Source organism: Chiloscyllium plagiosum, unplaced genomic scaffold, assembly GCF_037043375.1.
Source record: "Chiloscyllium plagiosum isolate Xiang-an unplaced genomic scaffold, Cpla_swu_hap1 HiC_scaffold_9, whole genome shotgun sequence".
Taxonomy (NCBI): Eukaryota; Metazoa; Chordata; class Chondrichthyes; order Orectolobiformes; family Hemiscylliidae; genus Chiloscyllium; species Chiloscyllium plagiosum.
Genome location: NW_028270147.1, coordinates 25,681,575 through 25,707,654, shown reverse-complemented (window position 1 = coordinate 25,707,654; position 26,080 = coordinate 25,681,575). Strand labels below are relative to the sequence as shown.

The 26,080-nt window shown below is 38.4% G+C and overlaps 1 protein-coding gene across 1 annotated transcript in view; it reads left to right on the top strand.

Annotated features, from left to right (window-relative positions):
* The window catches only part of LOC122554210 (dihydropyrimidine dehydrogenase [NADP(+)]-like), a 739,011-nt gene that overhangs the window by 305,527 nt on the left and 407,404 nt on the right, over positions 1-26,080 (top strand). Inside the window, exons 6-8 of the mRNA XM_043698867.2 lie at positions 2,389-2,585; positions 11,750-11,831; positions 13,380-13,467. Of these exons, the coding sequence (XP_043554802.2) occupies positions 2,389-2,585; positions 11,750-11,831; positions 13,380-13,467 (367 nt within the window). The remainder of the gene's footprint in view (positions 1-2,388; positions 2,586-11,749; positions 11,832-13,379; positions 13,468-26,080) is intronic.

Genomic DNA, 26,080 nt, shown 5'->3' with positions numbered 1-26,080 from the left:
GTGACAACGTGAAAAATGAAGGGAAACACAACCAAAAAAGGGGGCCAAGATACAGTGAGAGAGAAGTAAAACCAGTAAAAGAAATAAGCAAACACTGCACTGCCCTTTACTTTCATATTTGTTTAAAAAGGCAGAAACCTACAAAGAGAAATAATACACACAATCTTAATTATGCACTGGACATCTGTTCACACATTTACGGAATTACAGTTGTGTTGGTTTGGTAATAGAGACTGAGACAACTTGCTCAGCCCCACAGCAAGTTTCATACCATCAAACTTGACATGATTCATACTTAACGAGAAAACATAAGATTCTTCCCATATGTATCACAATGTTGCATCCAGGAAAATGACCCAGAGGTAGGATAGCGTAGGCAAAACAGCATGTACGCTATGTGACAAAGTTTCAGATCTCTCTACTTCCATACTGATTGGCACCTGTATATCCAGTCTTGTCTTCCTAACACCACAATATATTTCAGTAATGCAATTGCATTTTAATAGCTAAACACAGACGTATTCAAGTATGATGCTGAAAAGTGTGGTTGAATTGCTATCTGACATTTAATCCCTAGTGTAGAAATAAATTCAAAGAATAAGAAGAGTTTATGACTAGATGAGCACCTACAACTGAAAAAAGTTAGCTTTTTTTTGAGAATACATTTCCTGACTTCATAATCATATAAAGAGCATGAAAAGTGGAATAGCACTTGATTTTTATCAATACTTCTTTGTTGACTATTTTCAAAACTTCAAAATATCAAAGCTAGTATATATTACCTAAAAATGTTGTCAAAACAATTTGGTGCATTAAGCTTTATCCAAAAAAAAACAGTGTGGAGAGTGCTGGTGTTGAACTGGGGTTAGACAAGGTCAGAAGTCACACAACACCAGGTTATAGTCCAGCAGGTTTATTTGAAACCATAAGCTTTCAGACCAGTGTCCCTTCACCTGACAAAGGAGCAGAGCTCTGAAAGATTTCAAATAAACTTGTTGGACTATAACCTGGTGTTGTGTGACTAGCAAAAATCACAAGACAGCAAATTCTGGAATTTCTCTTCAAACCTCTCTACCTCTCGCTCCACTAACAGAGATACCATTTGAAGTCTACCTCTTTGAAACAAGCTTTTGGTCACCTCTCTTAATTCAGTTTTACATGGCTCAGTGACACATTTTGATGGATCACCTTCCTGTGGTGACACATTTTGACTGATCACCCTCCTGTGAAGTCCCTTGCTACATTAAAGGCAATATTTAAATGCTGGTTATTGCCTTTTAATATAATCAAGGTAAATATTTATTGAAACAGTGAAACGGGTTTAAGTTTGCAATTCTATCACACTGTTCTTAGTGCAATGCCTATTATTTTATGCTCAGTTACATTACTGACTGTATCTCACACTGAACTTTGTAACTGGAGAATCCTAGATGGCTTATATGCCAATAGTTGGATTACTGTACCCTGATGTTAATTTTCAATATAGTAAGTACACAAGTTTCAGTTTTGTCCAGAACCTAACTGGAACTACCCAAGAACTTTTGAAATATGCTTTTACAGGTGCTAGACTGCTTGCAACAGAGTGTCATAATTTTTGCTTCAGGCACTGTAGAGTGTCCAATTTTAAAACTTATTCCCAATTTATGTTGCCACATTAATGACAATACACACCAAAATTTACATTTCACTGACACAGAAGTGTTAACATAACTGCAGTTTGAGAGCTCTTCTGGACACATAGTCGCCTTTGTAGCTGCTCATTGTCACAGAGGGTTTACATGCTGTTTGACAGACTCACTTAGTTCCAATCAACCTGTACCTCAGTACCACCACTAATGGAATTATCAAGATGAAGAAATTAACATCATGTTCCCCAGAGGAAAAGAAACCTCTCGATTAGAATCTGGTGAAACATGCTATTACTGGGGAGGTGAGGATAACATGGATGCTTTGTTCACTGAGATCAAATAGCTCTTTCATGCTTAGTACTTAGATGTTGCTGCTTGTTCCCTGAACTCAACATTCAAAGCATAATTTACATGCATGAGGTTACTTCAAAGCCTTTTGACCTCTGATGTTTAACCTTTAAAGTGAATCAATAGTTTTGGAGACACTAATATGATGATACCTACAAAGTTGCTCACCAAAATATTTTTCCATAATTGATTGGTTTGTCTGTATGTGAATGTGAATGAGCAATAGACATGGAATGCATGCTTAACACGATATGTTCAATCAGTTATTCCATAATTTGCAATATTCAGACATATATTCAATCAGTGCCGTTCTTACAAAACCATTGAGGATGATTAGTTTTTCAAATGTCTTTTGATGAAACAGAACAAAACACATTATTAATTTTAGTGTTTTGTTCTTTTCTATACTTAGGTGTTCAAAGAGATGAAAATTCGTCAGATTCGTAATTCATCACTTCCACCTTCTGAAGAATTACCTGAGAGCTTCCATGCTAAAATAGCCCTGATCGGATGTGGACCTGCCAGTATCAGTTGTGCTTCTTTTTTAGCTCGATTGGGCTATTCAGACATCACAATATTTGAAAAACACGAGTATTTGGGAGGTTTAAGGTATATTTTGCACTCTTGCTTTTGTAACAGTAGTCAAACTGTAAAGTCATGCAAAGTTCTGCAAACTGCCAGGAGTTTCATTTTGCACTTCTATCAACAATTGTCATTTTCTGCATGTTAAACAATGCACTGCAAATCTAACCACTTTGTGGTTGACAAAAAAATTTGCCTTCAATTAATCACAATTTTCTCTCATTGTATTTGTACAGGAGTTAGGAAGAAACAGATCTCCTAATTATCTAATCATTATATATTTAATTGTTTAGAATTGTGCTAATAGCCGCAAATTATATCAGATCACAGATACATTTAATTGAGCCTGTTTTAGGATGTCCTTATGCTTTTACGTCTTTTAGATAAATACTATAATATAGTTGCTGGGTGTATGTATTAAATTTGAATCATTTTCTTTTGTTTGATTTCCTCTTTCATGAAACTTGCATGTGTATAACAGTATTGTCACACAAAGCAAAGCGCTATATATACACGCATATGACCAATCTCCCAATACCGCTGACATTTTGGAAGATCAGAAAAGACAGATGCATGTGCTTTTCTCTTCCGGTCACTTAAGACTGTAGTTATACAGTAGTTACAATCTGAGATCCATCGTTGCCAGCTGTGATGCACAGATGGCAGAATAGATAAAGAAATCTGTGCATATAGCTATAATACAGGAACAGAGGTCCATTTCTCCAGTTGCTAATTTTTAACATTGGGATAAAGAAATCTAACTCCAAAAAGTGTTGAAACAGATTTCACGTAAATTCTTTTTCATTTAGATAAACGTTTCAAGGACTTTCGTGGATTTAAAAGTGGATTTTCATGCACTTTTAAAATGTGAATTTTCCCAACTCTGATTTCACAGTAAAATTATTGAAATTCAAAGCAGTGTAAAGAGAACACTAGAAGAGATTCTGGTACTGCTTGGCTAATAGTGTGCTTTACATATTCTCTGTCCAAAATCGCTTTGTGTCAGTGCAAGAGTATAGAATAACTTTATCTTAAAATGTAATCACCATTGATTTCTTTTACATTAAAACTTATCTTTTTAGCAAAACTTCATAATAGCCACTCATTTTAAACTGCACATTTATCATGCAATTGAGGCCTAAAAGTATATCACACAAATGTCTAAAGTGCTATACTAAATTATGTTGACAATATGTTCTGTGAAATTGTCATTACTAAGATGTAGGACAAATCAAAAATCTTTACCAATCCAGAAGGTCTGTGAAATGGTGAAACAATAGCATCTAGCTGCTTTGAATTTTAACCGATTACAATTCTATTTGTGATTATTATCAGCGTGGTGGAAAATATGGCAGTTTTTTTCTGATGACAACCTACAAAAAAAATTGCATCTAACAACAGTCTAATTACATGAATTGTTGCATTGACTCAGTAGTTATCAAATGGTAAGTGTAGGCCTCAATCTAATGATAAGATGCTATGTGCTTTTGCTTTGTTGACATTATGGATTAATATGCATCCTGTAACCATCCAGATTTGTCATGGTAGTAGGCTGATGAAAATATGAAAGTCAGTCGTTCCAATTTTCCACTTGTTCACTTCTAGGTGAAGAGCAGGCAGGTTTTTGAAGCCACAATATTGTTTCATGAACTTGGGGTCTGTTGAGTACAGAGTCTTAATATGACAATGAATCTTGGAGGGGCATGAGGTCTAATGACAGGCAGAAAGTTATATAAAAAGCAAATGAATTTTAAGGAGTAATACATGTCTTGTAGCTATTTTTGCTTTAAGGTGGCACTTAGATTCTCATGAACCTTTGTGTCAGGTGTAAATATTTATTTACTATCTTAGTTGATTATCACAGTTGCTTCCTTCATTGGCACTGAAGTTCTGAAACCAGGAATAAGTGGTGAAAATGTGATAGAGGAAAAGGGGCCAAGAAGTTTGCTAAGAATGTCAAATGGCCCAAGAGGTGATTGCAGCCCACTGTCCAACACCTGCACCCTAATACCTGCACAGTGAAGGAGCAAATGACATTGTGGATCAGTGCTTTTCTTCCCAATGACAACTAAACAGCAGCCTTAGGTGAGATCATAATTAGAAGTACCTGCATCACCTTTAAGCTGGAACACTCTTCAGAATCATCATAATCACAGCAAGTCATGTTTTACACGGAGGTGCATGAAAGAAGGCGTGCTGAAGTGATCGGCTTTGCCTGTTTGGAGCCGCCTACCAAGCTGCCACTAACCATTTCTGCAGGCTGTGGAAAGCCCAGCAGGGAATGGCTGCGGTAACTTGTCTTTCTCAGGCTCTGAGTCAGCAGAGGGGAGAATGCCAAGCTGTGCCATCTGCTGTAAGATCACCAGTGACTACCAGCAACATAAAGCTTACATAAAGCAGGGGCAGGAGCACGTCTACTGTAGCCTGGATCTTGGCTGCACCTTCTTGCAGGCATGTCACGAGTGCTGACCAAGTGAGCTGAACTTGGCATGGCACACATCATTTGCCAGCATCTGATACTTCAAAACCATTGAAGTGTTGCGCTACATCACCACAATTGCAGATTCATGTCTGCATGTAAGGAGCCCTTTCCCTTCATCCTAGCCTCTTCTAATCGTTCAGCTTTGACAAGGGTAGCTGAGGAAATTACAATGTTTTCTGATTAGTTGCAATAAATTTTCTAGATTTTTTTTGCCCAATCATCTTAATTTTCTCCAAACCTATTAAATTTGAATATAGAATTTCGGTGGCAGGGATGCAGAACTGGATAACCCATGATAACAGTGTTGTGATGAGCAACTATCCCATGCACTTTAATTTCAATGCAGGTAACACTCCAACCTCTTGTTGCATGTTAGTTTGCATGTAACCAATGCTAAATGCACCATTTGAATGACTGCATGCCTTGGGATGAGATTTAGGTTTGGATGAGCTTCATATTTCTTTAAGCTCTAAAATAAGCAGTGAATTCTGGTTGCAGCATTTCTTGGAACTGTTTTTGCGAAAGAGCTGCAAGAAAAATAAATCACAGTGCAACTGGGGAGAGAGTGCTCCAGGGCACTTCAGTGCTGCACTTGGCATTTTGATAGAAGAGATGCAGACAATAGAGAAATGATCATCTACAAGGGGCCTGCAGACAACCTTGCTAAGACAAGGGAGTCACATAAGTGATAGGGTCAGAGGTACCTACATGACCTTATCCCCATGAAGTTAATGCCCGGGGTGAAACAGCAAATAAGATTCAATGACCTAACACGGCCAGTCAAAGTCAGTGAAGATATCTTCAAAAAGCACCTCTCAGTAGCTGCCATACAAAACTCTCCAACTATTTGATGCGCTAGTCCAATTTCTCATCACTTGCCTACAAACAACCTCTATCAAACATGAGCCACACCTATTATTCATAGCTGCACTTGTCCTCACACATTTAACAGTACTGCAACCTTCAAACCACATCTCACAACATGCATTTACACCTAGCTATTCCACCAGATTGCTATATCCCTTAAATACATTACACCATTCTCCTGATGCACCTGGCTTTTGTTTGCAAGAGTCAACAGGCCCTAATCAAAAATGGATGAGTGTGGCTCCATGACCTTATCCAAGGTGGAAGAAAATATATTTGCCATCATTGGAATGACCACTGCTCACCTTAGGCAGCAAATTGACTTAATCCATGGAAGAGTTGATATAGTTATGAATGAACCTCCGTCTCACACTCCAGTTTCTTCTCTACTTATAATCTCTTCAGATTAGCAAATTACAGATGGCGGAGGACATATGAACATAAGAACTAGGAGCAGAAGTCGGCCATCTGGCTGTTCGAGCCTGCTCCGCCATTCAATAAGATCATGGATGACTTTTTCTTGGACTCAGTTCCACTTACTCGCCCTCTCACCATAACTCTTAATTCCTTTATTGTTCAAAAAGATTATCTATCTTAGCTTTGAAAGCATTTACTGAGGGAGCGTCAATAACAGCCAATGGGCTGAGAAGTGGCAGATGGAGTTTAATTTAGATAAACATGAGGCACTGCATTTTGGGAAAACCAATCTTAACAGGACTTACACACTTAATGGTAAGGTCCTAGGGAGTGTTGCTGAACAAAGAGACCTTGGAGTGCAGGTGCATAGCTCCTTGAAAGTGGCATCACAGGTAGATAGGATAGTGAAGAAGGTGTTTGGTATGCTTTCCTATATTAGTCAGAGTACTGAGTTCAGGAGTTGGGAGGTCACGTTATGGCTGTACAAGACATTGGTTAGGCCACTGTTGGAATATTGCAGGCAATTCTGGTCTCCTTCCTATCAGAAAGATGTTGTGAAACTTGAAAGGGTTCAGAAAATATTTACAAGGACGTTGCCAGGGTTGGAGGATTTCAGCTATAGGGAGAGGTTGAATAGGCTAGGGCTGTTTTCCCTGGAGCATCGGAGGCTGAGGGTTGACCTTATAGAGGTTTATAAAATCATGAGGGACATGGATAGGATAAATAGACAAAGTCTTTTCCCTTGGGTGGGAGAGGGCTTAGATTCAGGGTGAGAGGGGAAAGATACAAAAGAGAGCTAAGGGGCAACTTTTTCACGCAGAGGGTGGTACATGTATGGAATGGGCTGCCAGAAGAAGTGGTGGAGGCTAGAATAGTTACAGCATTTAAAAGGCATCTGGATGGGTATATGAATAGGAAGGATTTGGAGGGATATGTGCTGGGTGCTGGCAAGGGGGACTAGACTGTGTTGGGATATCTGGTTGGCATGGACAAGTTGGAACGAAGGGTCTATTTCCCTAATGTACATCTCTATGACTCTATGAATTTTCTGGGTGAAGAAATTCCTCATCAGTTCAGTCCTAAATCTGCCCACCCTAAGTTTGAGGCTACGCCTTCTTGTCCGAGTTACACCTCCCAGTGGAACCATCCTCTCTACTTCTATCTGATCTATTCCGTTCATAATTTTATATTATTCTATAAGATCTACCCTCATTCTTCTAAATTCCAATGAATATAATCCCAGTCTACTCAGTCTATTCTCATAAGCCAACCCCCTCTACTCTGGAATCAACCTAGTGAACCTCATATGCACCCCCTCTATTGCCAGTACATCCTTTCTCAAGTAAGGAGACCAAACTGCACACAGTACTCCAGGTGTGGCCTCATGAGCACCCAAGAGAGAATAGATTGTGCTGCGTATTTGAACTCTGGTCCTTTAGCACTTTCCACAACAGATCACTCTATATAGACCAAGCTAACTCTCAAGGAGCCGTGATGTCTGAATTTGCAGCAAGAGCCAATAAAAAGCAAATAGCAACAAATTGGTAAGGAGTGAAGGTGATGGCCTAGTGGTACTATCACTGGACTGTTGATCCAGGTAACGTCCTGGGGACCTGGGTTTGAATCCCACTATTGCAGATATTGAAATTTGAATTCAATAAATATCTGGAGTTAAGAATCTAATGATGACCATGAATCCATTGTCAATTGTTGAAAAAACCCATCTGGTTCACGAATGTCCTTTATGGAAGGGAAATTGCCATTCTTACCTGGTCTGGCCTACATGTGACTGCAGACCCATAGCCATGTGGTTGACTTTTAACATCCCTCTGGGCAATTAGGGACAGGCAATAAATGCTACCTAACCAGTGATGCTGTCATTCCTATGAAGGAATAAAAAAAAGTTGCTCATCCATTTAAATTGAGCTGGTTAGGGAAGGGTTAGCAGGCTGGTGGTCCCCTGCAACTGAGTATATATTCAGTTGTGTATACTCTGTAGGAGGTGTTGAGCTCCAAAATTGCACAGCTGGCATTGATTGATGTAACAAATTACCCCTGCATTTGTCTAGAAAATGCTCCTTTCGCACACAGTAAGCACATTGATGAAAATAGTGCCTGGCATGGCTTGCAGCAGAAGTAAGCATCAATGGCATAGTTACCATTTTGGTGTCTACACTGGCAATCCTAGCTGCATTAAGGAGTCACATTTTGTAGCCTTTGTCTCATACCAGTGGTGAACCAAAATGTTGTACCAGGAGTTGTGAATCATTTAGCAAATGAAGGTACAGATGTACTTTTTGCATTTGGGATTCTGGTAGATCTTGAAGTGGTGCTCACAAGAATTCAGTTGTCTTATCCTGGGAAAAGAAAATGTCTTCCCTCAATTGGGAATGGGGAGGTAGTCCATCAACAGATAATTAATTTGTTTTTTCCACTTCATGGTGTCATTTGTACTATTCATTGATCAATCATAAAGTTTCATGATGTACAATTTTTGTACAAACTGGCTGATCTGATATTGCCTTTTCATCAACAACTCAATAAAATAGAATAAAGCTAAATATAACTGCAGATATGCAGTAATCTCCATTCCATAGTGTTTAAAAATGGTCTCATCCTACAGGTTAACACTAGGTTATTGTGCAGCAACGTACTCAATGCATTTCAACTCAAATCTATGTAATGCATATGTTTTACATACTGTACTTTAAGGTTTAATTCTGCTAATGATCCTTTGGAATTCAGTATTGTTTAACAGATGTATAATATTCTCACATGTACCAAAGTAATAGTTTATCTAAAATAAGTTAGTTCTCTAACTAAAACTCTAAACAAAAAAGCCCATTGTATTAAACCATGTGTTACTACAATCACATAACATACTAACAATATCTTAGTTGTCTGGAGTTGTGCTATTATGCCATGCTATGAATAACCATAATTTGATTACTCATCACTGATGATGCATTCAGTGAGTAAAATGGAAGGAAATTTAAACTGGTGCTTATTTGATGTCGAAACTCAGGCATGCCATGGTTGAAAAGGTTTGATTTTACAGCTACCTTGCTCTATCTGACTTTGAAGTATTTGATGCCTAAACTAACAGATGGGCCAGTAAGCAGAGGATGCAGCCTTAAGGTACTTTGCAAATAAGTGAGGGAAGTTTTTTTCAGGCAGTGAGTTACTTCGATCTAGAATGCACTGTCTGAAAGGGAGGTGAAAGCAAACAAAAATTAATTAGAAAGAATAATTACTGAAGAAGAAAAACATGGCAGGGTACTAGAGAAAGAGTGTGGGACTGGGACTAATTAAATAACTCTTTCAAAGAGCCTGAATTGACACAATAAGCTGCTTGACCTCCTTCTGTGCTGTAAAATGCAATGATTCAATGGTTAGCAATGTCAGTCTGACCTACCTGAGTTTTTAACAAAATGTGATACTGTGCATCTTGTGGCCTTGAAGGGTTCAGTGAGGGTCTCTGCCCCTCAGTTGTAGGAAATTTAGAGGAGGTGGTAGCATCATGGTAATGTTACTAAACTGATAATATTTTGTCTCAAGCAATATACTGTGGACATGTGCTTAAATCCCACTATGGCAGATTGTGAAATTTGAAGTCAGTGAGAATATATAGATACCTTCAATAAAAAGCAAGTTTTAATAGTGACCCGGTGACTATTGTTGATTTTAATTAAAGCCCATCTACATCAATAATGTTCTTTTGAGAAGGAAGTCTGCCATTACCTCATCTGGCCTGTATCTGAATGTAAGCCTCAGTAATGTGGTTAACTCCTGCTGGCTTCTGAAATGGTTTAGCAAGCTACTCAGTAAGAAGACGACTAAGGATACGCACCAAATACTGGTCTTGATACTGATGCTCACATCTTGTGTAATGATATTTTACAAATGCTCTCCTAATCTGATTAGCTGCCATTGGTTGCAGTACCAACAGTTCCAGAATTCTGTAGTGGCAGCTGATAAAGTTATTAGCAGATGGAGAGGTCAGTGGATTCTGGATTCAGCTACGTTCAGGAAATTTGGACAAGAATGGATTGGACAACTGTCAGATGTTGGAGTCCAGACATGGCACAACCTGTGGGTCCAGATTCCATCTTGGAGCGGAGTGCTTCCTAAAGGAGGTGCCTCTTCTTCTTTCATGCTTTTTCACCGTTTGGAGAAAAACCACAGCCTGCCTTCCCCATCAACTACGTAATGGCCTTGACAACACACTATTTGGATCAATTGTTAACAAGCTCAATTGCCCATTCTTTTTTAAATGGCGGTCAGGGTGCCAATTACATTGCCTATTAGACTACTACATGATGAAAGGTCATGATGACCTGACATGCTAACTCTTTCTTTCCCCACATGCTACCTGATGCTGAATATTTCCAGCGTGATGTCTGTGATCTGATATCATCACCTGGATTTTCTGTGTGCCTGGGTTTGTGGCATACTGGTAATGCCACCAGGCCAGTCTTTCAGAAGCTTGGGTTAATGCTTGAGGTACATATGTCTGAATTTAATTATGGAATTTAAATTCAATTAATAAAATCAGGAATAAAATGCTATTCTTAGAAATGGTGACCAAAATTGCTATCATCGATTTATGGTAGAAACCCATTTGGTTCATTCTGTTTTATGTAAGGAAATCTGCCACTCTTACCTGGTCTAGTCTACATCTGACTTCAGGCCCTTAGGAGTGTTGTTGATTTTTAACTACCCTGTGAAATGACTGAGTAAGGATAGGCAAATCAGGGATAGGCAACAAACGCTGGACTTTCCAGTGATGCTCATATCCCATGAAAGAATAAACAGGCAGCAGTGCCAAATTCCAGTGATAAAATCCTGGCCAGTGTTTCACCAGACCAGAATGAAGAATCAAAGTGTAAAAGTTTTTAAACCAATGGAAGGAATCAGGGGAAAGGAACATCCATTCTATTGGCTTAAAAGCAAATACAATTCTATTTTTCTTTCAATTCTGATGGTGTAGCAAATGTTACTCCTGTTACTCCCCACAGATGCTTCTGGATATACTGAGTATTTTCCACCACATTTTTTTTGTTTTTATTTCAGACTTTGCTGCTTGTAAGTAGTACAAAATCTAAAAATTAAGCCACCAATTTACAAAAGGTTATGACTAAGGCACAGACTTTAAATACATTAAATCTCAAAAAATCACTAACATTAAATGTATTTTTACATAATTGATGCATCATAATCAACTTAAAATGAAAGGTTCTTTTAGTTTATGAGATTTTAAATCAAATTGTGAAATTATCATAAACTGTCATTCTTTCTTGACAACTACGACGCTGTTTTAATTTTAAGAAACAGGAATGTAATATAAATGTAGATTTACTTTTGAAAAAAAGCATTTTGCGGGAACCAAAAAAAAATGAAACAGTCTTTCCTTGTTTTTTTGTAGCACATCTGAGATACCTCAATTCAGATTGCCTTATGATGTTGTCAAGTTTGAGATCAAGCTGATGAAAGACCTTGGTGTGAAGGTAATGGAATAACACAATTATCTTACACGCAAAGACCATCAGGAATGGCCTGAAATTCACTGAAGATTAACAGTGAAATGTCACATACATTAGCAAAGCACAATTAAAAATCACAGAATTGTCACATTGGAAAGGATACCTGATTTAGTTTGGAGCATTTGTCTGTCTGCGGTTTGAATGCCACCAGTACAGGAAAGGGCAATCAATAGTTCTGTCTTTATTTGGCAGCATGTGATTAATTATCTGAAAGGAACAATATTCTAAAATGTTGAACATATTCAGCATAATTAATTAAAAATTGTTTTCTTTTAACTGAGCTGCGTTTGTAGCTTAGTTTTATATTTTACATATTAAAAATGAGTAAGAAAGTAACTGAATTTAATATTTTTAAATATCAGTTTTCTTTTACTCAAGTGACCAGGTGATGATCCAAATGTGATTTTATAGCTAAAGCTTGTATAAAATAAAATCACAGCTATGATCTTTTCACAACAGATCTCAAAATGAGTGCCTATTTCCATAGCAGGTCAATATTCTCTCAGTATGTTTTAGAGTTAAAAAAAAGTTCTTACATTTATTTATTGCATTAATGAATTCTACATTTCTTTTAATTGTAGCTGACAGTTTAAACATTTTTAAGGAAATAATGACGTCTAATTTCAGAAAAGGTTGTTGTGTGGTAAATTATTCTTTCAAAGTATTTGTTCATAAGATGTGGGCATTGATGACTGTGCCAGCATTCATTTCCCATCCCTACTACCCTAGGAAAAGTAATGGTGAGTTGCAGTATTGAACTGCTACAGTCCATGTGGTGTTGGTGCACTGATTGTTCTGATAAACAGCAAGATCCAGGATTTTGAGCCAGAGACAGTGAAGGAAAAGTAACATAGTTCCAAATCGGGATATTGTGTGGCTTGGATTGGATCTTCCAGGTGGTAGTTTTCCTCTGTACTTGCAGCCCGTATCTCCTCAATGATAGAGTTGGTGGAAGGTATTACTTAAGGAGTCTTGCTGAGTTACTGCAGTGTTGTCTTGTAGTTGATACATACCTGCTGTCAGTGTATCAGTGGGATGGAGTATTGAAGATACTAGATAGGGTGTCAATCAAGCAAGCTGCTATGTGCTGGATAGTGTTGAAGTTTCTGAGTATTTGCCGTATCCAAGCAAATGGAGAGTACTCTATTGCAATCCTGATTTGTGACTGGACTTTAGGAAGGAAAGAGATGAGTTACACGCCATAGAATTCCCAGCCTCTGATGTGCTATTGGAGTCACAGTGTTTCCATCATGAAATAAACGCAAAACAATACTGGGTATACTCAGCAGGCAGAAGAAGTCATGCCAGACTGAAAATGTCTATTTCTGTCTCCACAGATGCTGCCAGACCTGCCGAGTTTCTCCAGCATTCTCTTTGTTTATGCAGATTGCTAGCGTCTGCAGATTTTTGCCTTTATTTAAGGGTTTATATCAAGGTCTGTTTCTTTACTTAAATAACTAGTAAGTGTAAATGCAAAAGCAGATAATCATTTTTGTTTTATGATCCTGTTAGATTGTCTTTGGCAAAGGTTTGGGAATTGAAGGAATGACGTTGGACACATTGAAACGAGATGGATATGAAGCAGTCTTCATTGGTATAGGTTAGTCCACCATCTGTATTGATGCTTCTACCTTCTTTAACAATGTGGAATACACTTTCAGTTTAAATAACATATATATAGTTTTCAGTACATACATGTGCAATTTACTTTTTCTTTTAACTGTTCATTATTTTGAATTAGGATTCAACTGTTTAAAGCCATTTAGTAAAAATTTGACTCAATAAGTAAGTCAATGAAGTCTTACTCACAAAATATTTGGTGTATGTGCGATAGTTCCATACTTATATAAGATCAAGTCCAGGTGTAATGGTTCAAACAGCCTGCATTGTGAAAGCTCAGGCCTTGAATTTCATTCCTGTATCAAGTGCACAGAGGTGGGAGAAATCCAGCCTCTACAAAGATAACCTTCAAATGTAGGCACCCACAAACCCCATTTTTGTCAGGTTTTGGGTATGGACTGGGCTAAGAGTTAGCCAGGTGACCCAGGAAGAATGAAGGGTGTTACCTCCTGAGCTGGTTTATGCAGAAATTAGCGTTGGGACACTAGTGTCATATTCAAGTGTTGAAAGATAAAGATTAAAACATAAAATACCTCTTCTGCTCTCATCCTCTTGTCCCTCTCTTCATGCTTCACCCATGTCAACCATCCCAATAGTCTGCGCACCTTTCATGCCAACCTGTGCCCCTTGTGATAATAATGTGGCTTTCAGTTCTATTTTGTTCTTTTTTTGAATGTGAGAATTTAAGACTGCAGTGTGGAGCTGTTTATTTGGAAAGCCAATAAAATAAACAGCTTGTGAGGCCTTGGGTTTTGTTTCTAAAGTTGGAATAATAGAAACAGCCTGAATGGTGTGCTCAATCTCTCACAGAAACAGGATTTTTAGTTTCTTACTTTTTCAGTAGCAGTTGTTGCTGGGTTTGTTGCAGCAGTACATCTCTCCTGCTACATTCTTTCTGAGTTTTCTCTTGATGATTTTCCCTCCTGGGCTGTTGGAGTTGCATGTAAATCAATCTATCTTCTGAATTTTCCTTTTGCCAAGGATGCCTTTATGGGAAATTACAATGTTGGAACAGTTACAGTTTAGTAGCTAAATAATCTAATGTTTTGTTAAATAATCTAATCTAATCTAAGCATTTCAATAGAGTGTCAGCTTAGCCAATTCTTTTCTTTTTTCTTTTGTTATATTTTTACTGTAGTGAAAGAATAAATTGTGTTTTTCTTGACATTGAGTAGTTTGATCAATTGAATTGCGCCTGGAATGCAAAACTTCACATTTACATTTTCCTGTAAAATAAGGAAAAGTTAGGGTCTAGGCTACTTTCTTTATATATTTTGAGGAGAGTTGGGTCTGGCCCATAACACTATCTACCTACCCTCATATCCCCTCATAGCTATCATGATACTATTGTAACCACATCCGGGGCCCTGATATTCTTTTGCCCCCAATCATGCCCAGGACCCCTATAACCTCTATGCTAACTCAGTGCCAGCTCATGCTAAGGCATACCCCTACAGACGACACCTTGCCCTTCCCTCTCCACACCAACAGATCCAATTGAACCATAGAACCACAGAAATGATACAGCACAGAAAGGCGCCATCTGGCCCTTCTTGACCATGCTGACCCGAAGATGCCCAGATGCTCTGTCTATTCCCATCTTCCTGCTCACGGTCCATAACTCTGCATCTTACAGCACTTAAAGAGCAGATCCAGATACTTTTTAGAAGAGTTTAGGTTCTCTGTCTCCACCACAAACTCAGCAGTGAATTCTGGGCGCCCACCACCCTCTGTGTAAAAGAGTTTCTCCTCACATCCCCTCTTGTCAGAGATGGTCTTAGCCTGGCACTTGTACAGCGTGAATGTTACTTGCCACTTGTTGGTTCAAGCCTGGATATTGTTCAGGTTTGCTGCATTTGGACATAGACTGCTTGAGTATCTGAGAAATCATGAATGGTGCTGAATGTTGTGAAAGTATTGGAAGAACATCCCCCTAATCCTTCTTTGACCCCTGGTTTTTGAACTCTCTGCCAAGGAAAACAACTTCCACCTGTCTACCCTTCACAATGTTGTTTCCCTCAATCATGTCACCCCTCAGCCTTCTCTGTTCCACAGGAAACAACCCCAACCTTTCCAATCTCTACTCATAGCTATGATTCCTCAGTCCTGGCCACATTATCATAAATCTTCCCAATGCTCTCTCCAGAGCAATTACATCCTTCCTGTAATGCGGTGACCAGAACTGCACATAATGCTCCAATTGTAGCCTCACCTGTCTTATGCAGTTTCATCATTATGTCCCTAGTTTTGTATTCTAAACCTCTTGCCAATAAAGGATGGCATTCCAGAAATGAATGGATAATTCATCTTAGTTTTGTCCAGAGGTACCCAGTCTTCAGCCAATTGAATTCGCTCCATGTGATATCAAGAAACTGTTGGAGACATGAAATATTGAAAAGGCAATGGGCCCTGACAACATTCCAGAAATAGTACTCAAGATAAGTACTCCAGAATTGGTTGCACCCCATGTCAGTCTGTTCTGGTACAGCTACATCACTGATATCTATCCAACCATGTGGAAAGTTGCCCACAAATACCCTGAACTTAATTAAAAATGACAAATCCAATCCAGGCAATTACCATTCTATCAGTGTACTCTCGATCATCAACAAAATGATGGAAGGGGTTATCAATGATGCTACCAAGCAGCGGCTGTTCAGCAATAAACAGCTCACTGAAGTTGAGGTTCACAAGGGTCAACCAGCTCCTGACCTCCTACCGCCCAGGTTCAAAGACAACTGGAACTCCAGAGGGGAGGTAAGAGTGGCTGCCCTTGACATCAAGGCCATATTTGACCAACTATGTCATCAAAGAGTCTGAGCAAAAGTAGAATGAATAGGAATTATGGGGAAAACTCTCCACAAGTTGGAGTCATACCAGTCAGAAATGAAGATGGTTGTGACGGCTTGAGTCCAATTATCTTAGCTCCAGGGCATCTCTTCAGGAGTTCCTCAGGGTAGTGTCCTTGGCCCAACTATCTTTAGTTGTTTTATCAATGACCGGCCCTCCGTCATAAAGTCAGAAGTGTTCAACACCATTCACGACTCCTCAGATAGTGAAGCAGTCTCTGTCCAAATGCAGCAAGACCTGAACAATACCCAGGTTTGGACTGACAAGTGGCAAGTAACATTCATGCTGCATAAGTGCCAGACTATGGCATCTCCAACAAGAGAATCTGGTGGTTAACATTAGCCAGTAACTGAACTGGATGAATCATGTAAATACTGTGGCTCAAAGAGCAAGTCAGAAGCTAGGAATCCTGCAGTGAGTATCTTACTTCTTGACTCCCCAAATCAACTCCCCTGTCAAAGCCACTATCAAAGCACAATTCAGGGTTGTGATGGAATACTCCATACTTACTTGAAAGAATACAGCTCCAAAAGCATCAAGAAACTTGACATCATCCAAGACAAAACAGTCTCTTTGATTGGCACCACATTCACAAATATTCTGCCGTCCAGCACCAACAATCATTGGCAGCAGTTTGTACCATTGAGAATATGCACGACAGGAACTTATCAAGATTCCTTCAATAGCACCTTACAAACCCATGATCACTACTATTTAGAAGAACACGGGCAATTTATCTGCTCCAAGCCACTCACTATTCTGACCACTGTCCCTGGACTTCCCTCCCTAACAGCATTGTGGGTGTACCTGTACCAAGTGGATTTCAGTGGTTCAAGATGGCACATTCTCAGAGGAAACCAGGGATTGGCCAGCCAAAGAAGGCCACATCCCATGAGTAATTTTATTTTGTTTTAAAAAGGCCAGCTGCTTCTGGGGACCACACATGCCTGAGCTACAGTCTACCCCCAGTCCTACTGTGGCGACAATGAGAAAAGTCCAGTTCAGGGCTGGGACTTAGAATTTCCATGTTTGCCACAATGGAGGCCCACTTTCTTGTGATATGAAGCCTGGTCTCAGTCTTTCACTGCTGCTTGTTTTGTTGTGTTACACAAGAGCACATCAGCACTCTGAACATGCTGTGTCTGAATATTACCTAGCTTTGATCATTAATATGCACTTTAATTAATTAGTGAATCTTTTGAAATAAATCTTTGGAAAGGCATTTTAATATTTTAAATTAACAATCAATGAGCATGGTTACTTAAGACAGCATAAAACAATAGGACCCAAAGTGCAGCAGTAGTTAACAATACTTGATATATAAAAAAAGCAGCAGGCTGTATTTCTAGTGGAATAGAATTAAAAAGTCAGAAAGTTATGCTAAATCTCTATGCAAAATCAGATATTGGCAAAATACTTCATGCAGTTCTGGTTGACATATGATGAAAAGAATAGAGCGACTCAAGAAGGTGCAGAGGAGATTTACAAGGACATTGCACAAATTTATGGATATGCAACTCAGGAATGGGTTGATTGGCTGAGCCACTTCTCCTGACAATATGTTAATTTGGCAAAAATTGAGAATAAGGTACTTATGCCTGATAGGTAGCATCCTTATGCTTTAAAAACAATTAGCAACAGAGAGTGTGAATGGTTGTAATCTTCCAAAATTTCCGAGATTCTGGGAATGTCATTGTTGATTGGAAGACTGTTTTTTATTTAACCTATTTTTCTAATTACCTGTTTAGAGATTGTATTACACACCTCTGGAGCAAGTGGGACTTCAACCCAGCCCTCCCTGGCTTGGAATAGGAAAGCTACCACTGTGGCACAAAGGGGCCCAAACAAATCTTTTTTTAAAAACTATTTTTCTAATCAACCTATTCAGAGATATTATTACACACCTCTGGAGCAGGTTGGACTTGAACCCAGGTCTCCTGATCCAGGTGTAGGGACACTACCACTGTGCCACAAGAGGGACCTAAAAGTCAGTTTTAAGAGAGGAGGGAGACAGAACACAGAACTATTGGAAGACTAACCTAATCAGTGTCATTGGGAACTTGCTCAATTCAATTATTAAAGCAATTGTGTCTTGAATTGGTTGTTGATGTAACTTTAAGATAATCAGTCAAGCCTCAAATACGAAAATACTGCAAATAGCTGCAGATGCTGGAGATCTGAAATAAAAACAGAAGTTGCAGGCAGAACTCAGCAGATCTGGCAGCATCTGCAGCAAAACAAAAGTAGAGTTAATGTTTCATGCCTTGTGACTCTTCAGGTTCTCTAATTCTGTTAAAGAGTCACCGGACTCGAAATGTTAACTCAGCTTTCTCTCCACAAATGCTGTCAGACTTGCAAAGCTTGTAACATGGCTCATTTACCAAAAGCTATCAACATTCATATGTGGGATCCCAATCTCTGTAAAGAAAGTGAATATACTGAAGCGTTGAAATATTTGTGAGCTTGGACAGCCTATAGTTCCCTATTGCTGACACGGCCAACTCAGGGAATCAAGAGGCAAAGTTTAAAAATAAGGGTTCTCCAATTTAAGCTGTAGATGCAAGGGGAATTCTTCTCTGAGGGGGTTGTTTATATTTGGAATTCGATATTCCAGAGCCCACAGTGGAAGTTGGATTATTGAGTGTATTCAAGGATGAGCTGGACAGATTTCTGATTAATACGGAAGTTCAAGGCTATGTGAGGGAGTGGGGAGAAGGGGGAGGGCAGGAAAGTAGAGTTAAGATGACAGTCATCATCTTACTGGATGACAGAGCAGGTTGGAGGGACCAAATGACCTGTTCCTGCTCAAGCTTCTAATTTGAACAAAAGCAGCAGGTCACACTAACAATTTTATATGAAGAGTATTTTCAATTGTCTTCCAAGTTTATTTCAGATCTGCACTCTATCTCAATATCCAGTAAAGACTTTTTACTGCTGAATAGTTTACTATTTTGTTTCTTTCAGTGCTCCAGGTGCTTGGCGTGTTTTTCTAATGTACTTAGAATGTGTCTATAAAGAAAATCTTGTCATTACTGCAGGTTCCTAACATCTAGGCATTTACAGATTAGATGTGTCAGAGTGATATGTTGATTTCCACTTTGCAAAATCATTTAATTGACTTCATTTGTGAATATATTCAATCAATTTGGTTTCTTGTACATCTGCAGCTTTTATTAAAAGCAGTTATTTCCAAGGTCACCTGAAGAAATATTATGGGTGAAGCTTTTTCTGTTGATAATTTTGATTAAAACGATGATTTCTGTGATAAAAAACCCTCATACTCTGTAATCTACTTTTGTGTTATACTTGATACAAGAATGTCTCTACCTTTCAATTAGGCAAAGGTGAGGACTGCAGATGCTGGAAACCTGGTGTGCTTTTCCAGCACCACTCTGATCTAAACTCCACCTTCCAATTATCTTGTTATCAAAACCATATACGTTCATACTTTACCTCTCTTTCTTCTGTTCTACTAACTCTCTGAAATGTGTTTCTAATGCAGAATTCTCAAAACAATCTTTACCGTACAATTCTGGGGGGTTGAGGGATGGCTAAGGTATTCAATGTTAGCAGTGTGGCTGGATGACCAGTCCTGCTTCTCCCAGCTCCACAATTAGCTCATTGTTTATTTCTATATTTCTACATTTTGGTGAAGGTGTCTCTACAGATTATTAGTTTAGGCAAACGTAAACCAGGTTGCTCTGAAGACAAGTGTTTTGCTACTGATTTCTTTAAGGCTGTTGGTGAAAGATGCAAGGTGCCCTGTTTACATTTGCAGAGGGACTGATGCCAGTTACAGGCATATGTACTGAAGACCTATACTCCAGCCTTGCTGGCCGCTCCCAGCTGGGAATGCATACTTCTGTGCCCACTTCAGACAACTGTAAAATGCTTCCTTTTTTGATTCAATTACAAAGTAATGCCTGCCTGACCTTTTCAGGTTGATGGGAAATGCATTCTCTCAAAGAAGAACAGGAGGGTTCTTCCAAGTATCCAGGGCAACGTTTACCCTCGATCAACTCCAAAAGCAAATTACCTGGTCAATTATTTCACTGTGGTGTATGGAAGCTTGCTGTGTGCAAATTTTCTGTCTTAAATACTTTATTGACCAACAAGCATCCATAGTGTCTTGACAACCTTGAAACATTGCATTAAAAAAAACATTTTTCTTTTAAATGGCTATAGCATGATTAGGTTTCTGTATCTCTGACTTAAAACTGACAGAAATGCTAAAGGGCATATTTGAAAACAAGGTGTCATTCACCTCTTTTCTTTAATATGTAGTGTCACCTCACATAATGCAGAGACTTGGAATTAATGGTGATTACGATTTGGGGACATGCATGTTTCTGCTATCATTTTGTTTATTACAGGTGGACCATTAGGTGGAAGCAAAGTCAGCGTTTAATGTTTACAGCCTTGTTGCTTTGCATCATTGGACTCACAGTTCTGTAGTAGTTTTGATCTCTTGTCATATCTGAATATCTGAAAGCTTTATATCCTTGGCACCTATTCAATAAATTTTAAACAGCACTATTGTAAAATCATCATTTTATTTAATTTTGAATTGCTATAATTTTTACATAAGGTTGTAAGCCAGTTAAAAACCATGCTGCTCTGTAAAATAAGCTTCTTCAAAGCATTTCAATAACGTGTGTTCTTTAAAAGACCCCATCCTGTCAAAATTTCAAATTAAAATCGAGACTTATTTTTTATGTATTCTATGTCAAGATGTGTACAGAAAAACATTAATTCATCTAGCAATTTAAATGGTTCAGTGTACTGTGCTGTACACTGCATCCTAATATTTACAAGAATTAATCATGCAGTGTAGAGTTCAACACATTTGAAATGAGTCTTGAAAATCAGACATTCTTAACTTCAGGACAAATGGTTAGGTCAGGAAGTATCCCCTAAATAAAAGTTTGAAATCAAAATTAAATGTCTTATTCTTCTTAGCAGAGGAGATGTTATGGCATTGATGCACTACTTGATTAATGAGCGGTGGCCTCAAAGCTACTGGAGAGATTTGTAAGAAATGATTTATTATTCTGTTGGTATTGCCTCTTTGGTCTAAATTAGAGATTTAAGCACCTTTGTTTGAATTAACTAAATGAAATCCAACTTGTGATAAATGGGAGTGCAAATCTGTTGAAAGGTTTGTCAAATGCTGATAATGTATGTCGTAAAAACAAATGCTGTCAATAGATCTTCTTGTGGTGCTTTATTAAAATCAACATGACTGGATTATTGCCATCTCTCATCCGAGCCAGAAAATAAACACTTTGTAACTTGTGCAGTTTTTGTAACTGGTGATCAAAATGGGACCTTGCTCAAATGGGCCATTGGACCAAGGAGTGTCAGAGATCGTTTAATTTTGATCGTTTAAATGTGAGGTGTTGCGCTTGGTAGGGCAAACGAGGGCAGGATTTATACAGTAAATGATAGGGCCCTGGGGAATGTTACCAAACAAAGAGCCCTAGAGGTGCAGGTGCATAGTTGCATGAAAGTGGAGTTGCAGATAGACAGGGTGGTGAAGAAGGCATTTGGCACACTTGCCTTCATTGTCCATAACATTGAGTATAGGAAAATGTCATGTTGTGGTTATAGAGCATTGGTGAGGCCTCTTTTGGAATACTGTGTACAATTCTGATTTCCCTTGTATATAAAAGATGTTGTTAAACTTGGGAGGATTCAAAAAAGATTTACAAAGATGTTGCCGGGGGTGGAGGGTTTGACTTATAGAGCAGGCTGAATAGGCTGGGCTTTTTGTCCCTAGAGCGTCGGAGGCTGAGGGGTGACCTTACAGAGGTTATAAAATCATTAGGGGCACTGATAGGGTGAACGTGTGGCAGTCACTTTGTGCCCGACAATGTCCATGAAATATATAAATGTGTTAATCTGGTTTAGTAGTTATGATTGAGGGATCATTATTGGCCAGAACAGCACGGAAGCTACTCCATAATAATCTGGATATTGCCATGTGATACTGTTCCATTGACCTTAAAGGCCATTTTTTATTTTTAGTTCTACTTTAATATTTTGCTTGAAAGGTATCGCATCAGACAGTGCAGGAGTTCCTCAGTATTGCACTATGTCGGTTTAGATGATGGTCTCAAATTTCTTGAATGGAACTCAAACTCGTGTCCTTCTGATTCAGAAATGAATGTGCTGAGCCAAGATAGATGCCAAATTAATGGACATGATAGGTCTGGATTACATTACGGGCACAAATAATTTCACAATTGTTTCAAAAATTACATAAAATTTCAAAGGGTTTATATGACAGAAATTATTGGTTCAGAATTGAGACATTTTATGACAGACATATAATAGTATCTTGTTTGTTATATAAATAGGTGTAACAACCAAATTCTATTTGTTCACAAACAAAAAAGAATGACACATTGAATACAGGCATCTGCTGAATATTAAGTACCTCTTTAAAAGGTAACTAATATATAGCCATGCAATGAAACCAACCTCCTCCTCATTGTCCAAGGCTGCAGATATACCTTCTAGGTGAAGCACCAATTTCTTTGTATTTCTTTCAATCTAGTTTACTGTATTTGCTGATCACAGTGCAGTTTCATCGTCATTGGCAAGAGAAAGTGCAGACTGGGTGACAACTTTTCTGGATACCTCACTCTATCTGTAAGAATGTACCCAACCTTCTAGGTGATTGGCATTTCAAAATATTCCAACCTGAAGTGTCGACTCACCTTCTCTTCTGATGCCTGCTTGACCTGCAGTGAGTTTTCCAGCTTGACTCTGGCATTTTAGTGCAACAACTTGCTAGTGTGCTAATATTTCTGTTCCAGGCCTACTGCATGCTCCAGTGAAGTCTAACATGAGTTGGGGAAATAGTACCTCATTTTCTATTCAGTCCATGAACACCGTCTTTCTTTTTGTTTGCACCACCTTGTAAATTGAAAATTGGATAATATGTGTTTAACTGGTCAAGATCTGAAGTTTTAAAATCCTCTGTTCTTTGCACCGGTTGCAGTTGTCACTAATTATTTTTAAAATTCTGTTAGACTGCATTGATTGACAGGTCAGCTGGTTTAGTATCTGTTGGAGCTAATTGAGTCAAGTACTTTTGTTGACATTTCCCGCAGTGGTAGTCATTATGAATGCTTGGCTTATTTTAAAAAGCTACAGTCATCCAAATCAGGGGGTCAAAGTATTCAGATTCATAAATAATTCAAAGAAGCTATTATCTAATTTGGCTAAGAATAGAAGTTTGGTTTTACAAGCAATGAACCGCATGGGGAGATTTTCTTAATAATTGGGAGCTTCTTTTACTATCAAGGTAATATGAGCTGTCATAGATTTTTACAAGTTTGTTTTTATCTCCATGTGGCCCATGAGGTCTGCCCATGATTGATGTCAGATAAATTGATATTAAATAGTGTTGGAGGTATGAGAAGGGGATGGATATGGCATGAGTTGTCATTGGAGTTAGATTCTCTACTGTGTGGATTTAGCCCAACAAGTCTACACCGACCCTCTGAAGAGTAACCCACCCAGACCCAATTCCCTCTGACTAATGCACCTAACATTATGGACAATTTAGCAGAGCCAATCCACCTGACCTGCACATCTTTGGACTGTGGGAGGAAACCAGAGCACCTGGAAGAAACCCACACAGACATGGGGAGAATGTGCAAACTCCACACAGACAGTCACCCAAGGCTGGAATCAAACCAGGGTCCCTGGCGCTGTGAGGCTGCAGTGCTAACCACTCAGCCACCGTGCAACCCCTGTGCCAGGATATGAGAGGTTGGGGGTGGTTACAAAGAGAATATGAGATTTGAGAACCTTAAGGCATAACATCTTGTGAAACAATTGGGACCAATCCCCAGCGAAGCAAGAGTGAATTTCGAGTCAAACCACCTTGGGACTCCCTCACATCTGAGTCCTTCTTGCAGTGGCATCTGGTGTTAGTTGCTCTGAACATCACCCATTACCCACTGCCTGCAAATCTGGGATTTGGGTGATTTTGTATTCATGTGGATGTTGTATATTAGACAATTTCCCAACTTGCACAATCTACATCAATTGCCAAAATCTGGCCCCTTGATCCTATTTTAATGTTACTTGACTATATCTTGTAAAAACCTAGTCAGACTGCTTTTAATGTCAAATAATGTGAGTTTTGTTTTCCATAGATTTTTGCTAAATAGCCAATGGTTTTATGCAGTAAATACAGCATCTATTTGGTAGCAAGAGCATGACTTATAAAGATTTACAACAAAGAAGTCATTAGGACTAAATTAATTCAAATAGTCTATAATGTTGTTAACAGCTTGAAAGCAGGGAATAACTTAACGTGTTATGTTGCTTGCCAACCAGAACATCACAAGATTCCTGAAGATTATGTATGTTCAGCATTGTTTCCAATTTTAATGATTACATAGAATCAGAAAACTCCTTATTGTTTAAGTTGTTAAGTACAATATTTCACTAATTTCAGTATTATCAACTTTTCTCCAACAATTATAAAATGAAAAGAAATGCTGCAGTATGTTTTTACTTCAGACTTTCAGTGTGTGGATTTTTAAAATCTAATATTGTACTTTTTTGTAAAACTGTTATTAGGAATCTTGCAGCTGATATTATTCAATAAATGTCCTAATGCACAAAAATTTCAATGTGCGGGCTCACAAATTTGCATGCATTTACATAGATACAAATAATAGCATGTCAGTTGCATAGCAACAGATAATAGTGCCATTTTCGGTACATGATCTACTATGCTATGACGTAATCACGTGGAGAAAATTTCAGGCTAGATTTTTAGGTGTACTTTTTATTTTGAACCAAACTGACTTTGGTAATTTCGCTTCTAGAAGCAATTCCTCATTTAAAAATAAAATTTTGCATGCTAAAATTGGTTGTTAGACCATGGAAGTAAGGTTTCAAATTTTATTACAGAGTGTCAATTCTGCCATTATGCTGAACTGACATCCTCAATCCAATGATGTGGGAAGGTGTTGAATATAGAGCAAGTGGCTTTTAACAGTGGAAGTGAATCTTGGATAGAAAGCACATTTCTGAGGTTTTTAAGCTCATGCAAAGCTATATACTTGTTAGCTTCTTTCGGATATGATAATGCAACTTAATGTGTTTTTATATCAGAAAAAATAATCTAATTACCAGAATTTATTTCCTAATTGGAAATGTTTAATTATGCCATGATTGCTTTAGAAACTTTCCCAATGGGTTTTAGACGAAAAGCACAGACACCAAAAGGGAATTACTTTAGAAAGTGAGGGGGAGGATTGGAGGCCAAAGTCAACAAGATTTGAAGAAGCTTTTGAAAGGGAGAGAGCAAAGCTAACAGGATTAGGAAGAGTATTCCCAGGTGTATATATACACGGTGACTAAAAGAGTCGGGGGAGTAAAACCTATCAGATGTGAGCTGGAACATACTTCCAGAGAAAAGTATGACTTTGTTTCTGACGGGAATTGAAGATGAGCACTATCAGCATGGGACTGGGATCACTCTTCTAGTTCAGCAGCCTTATTGAATGGCTTATATATGTTGTTAAGTCTGTTTATAATGGATTTATCATAATTATTCAGTAACCACTGACAACACTCAAGTTAGTGTCACTGAAATATAAACCTAAAGTTGAAAACAATGCTTAGAAAAGAGCAATGTAACCTTTCATTAACACCAGATCTAATTAAGAAACATCGGGTGTTTGATAATAAAAACTACACAACTCTTGGAGAAA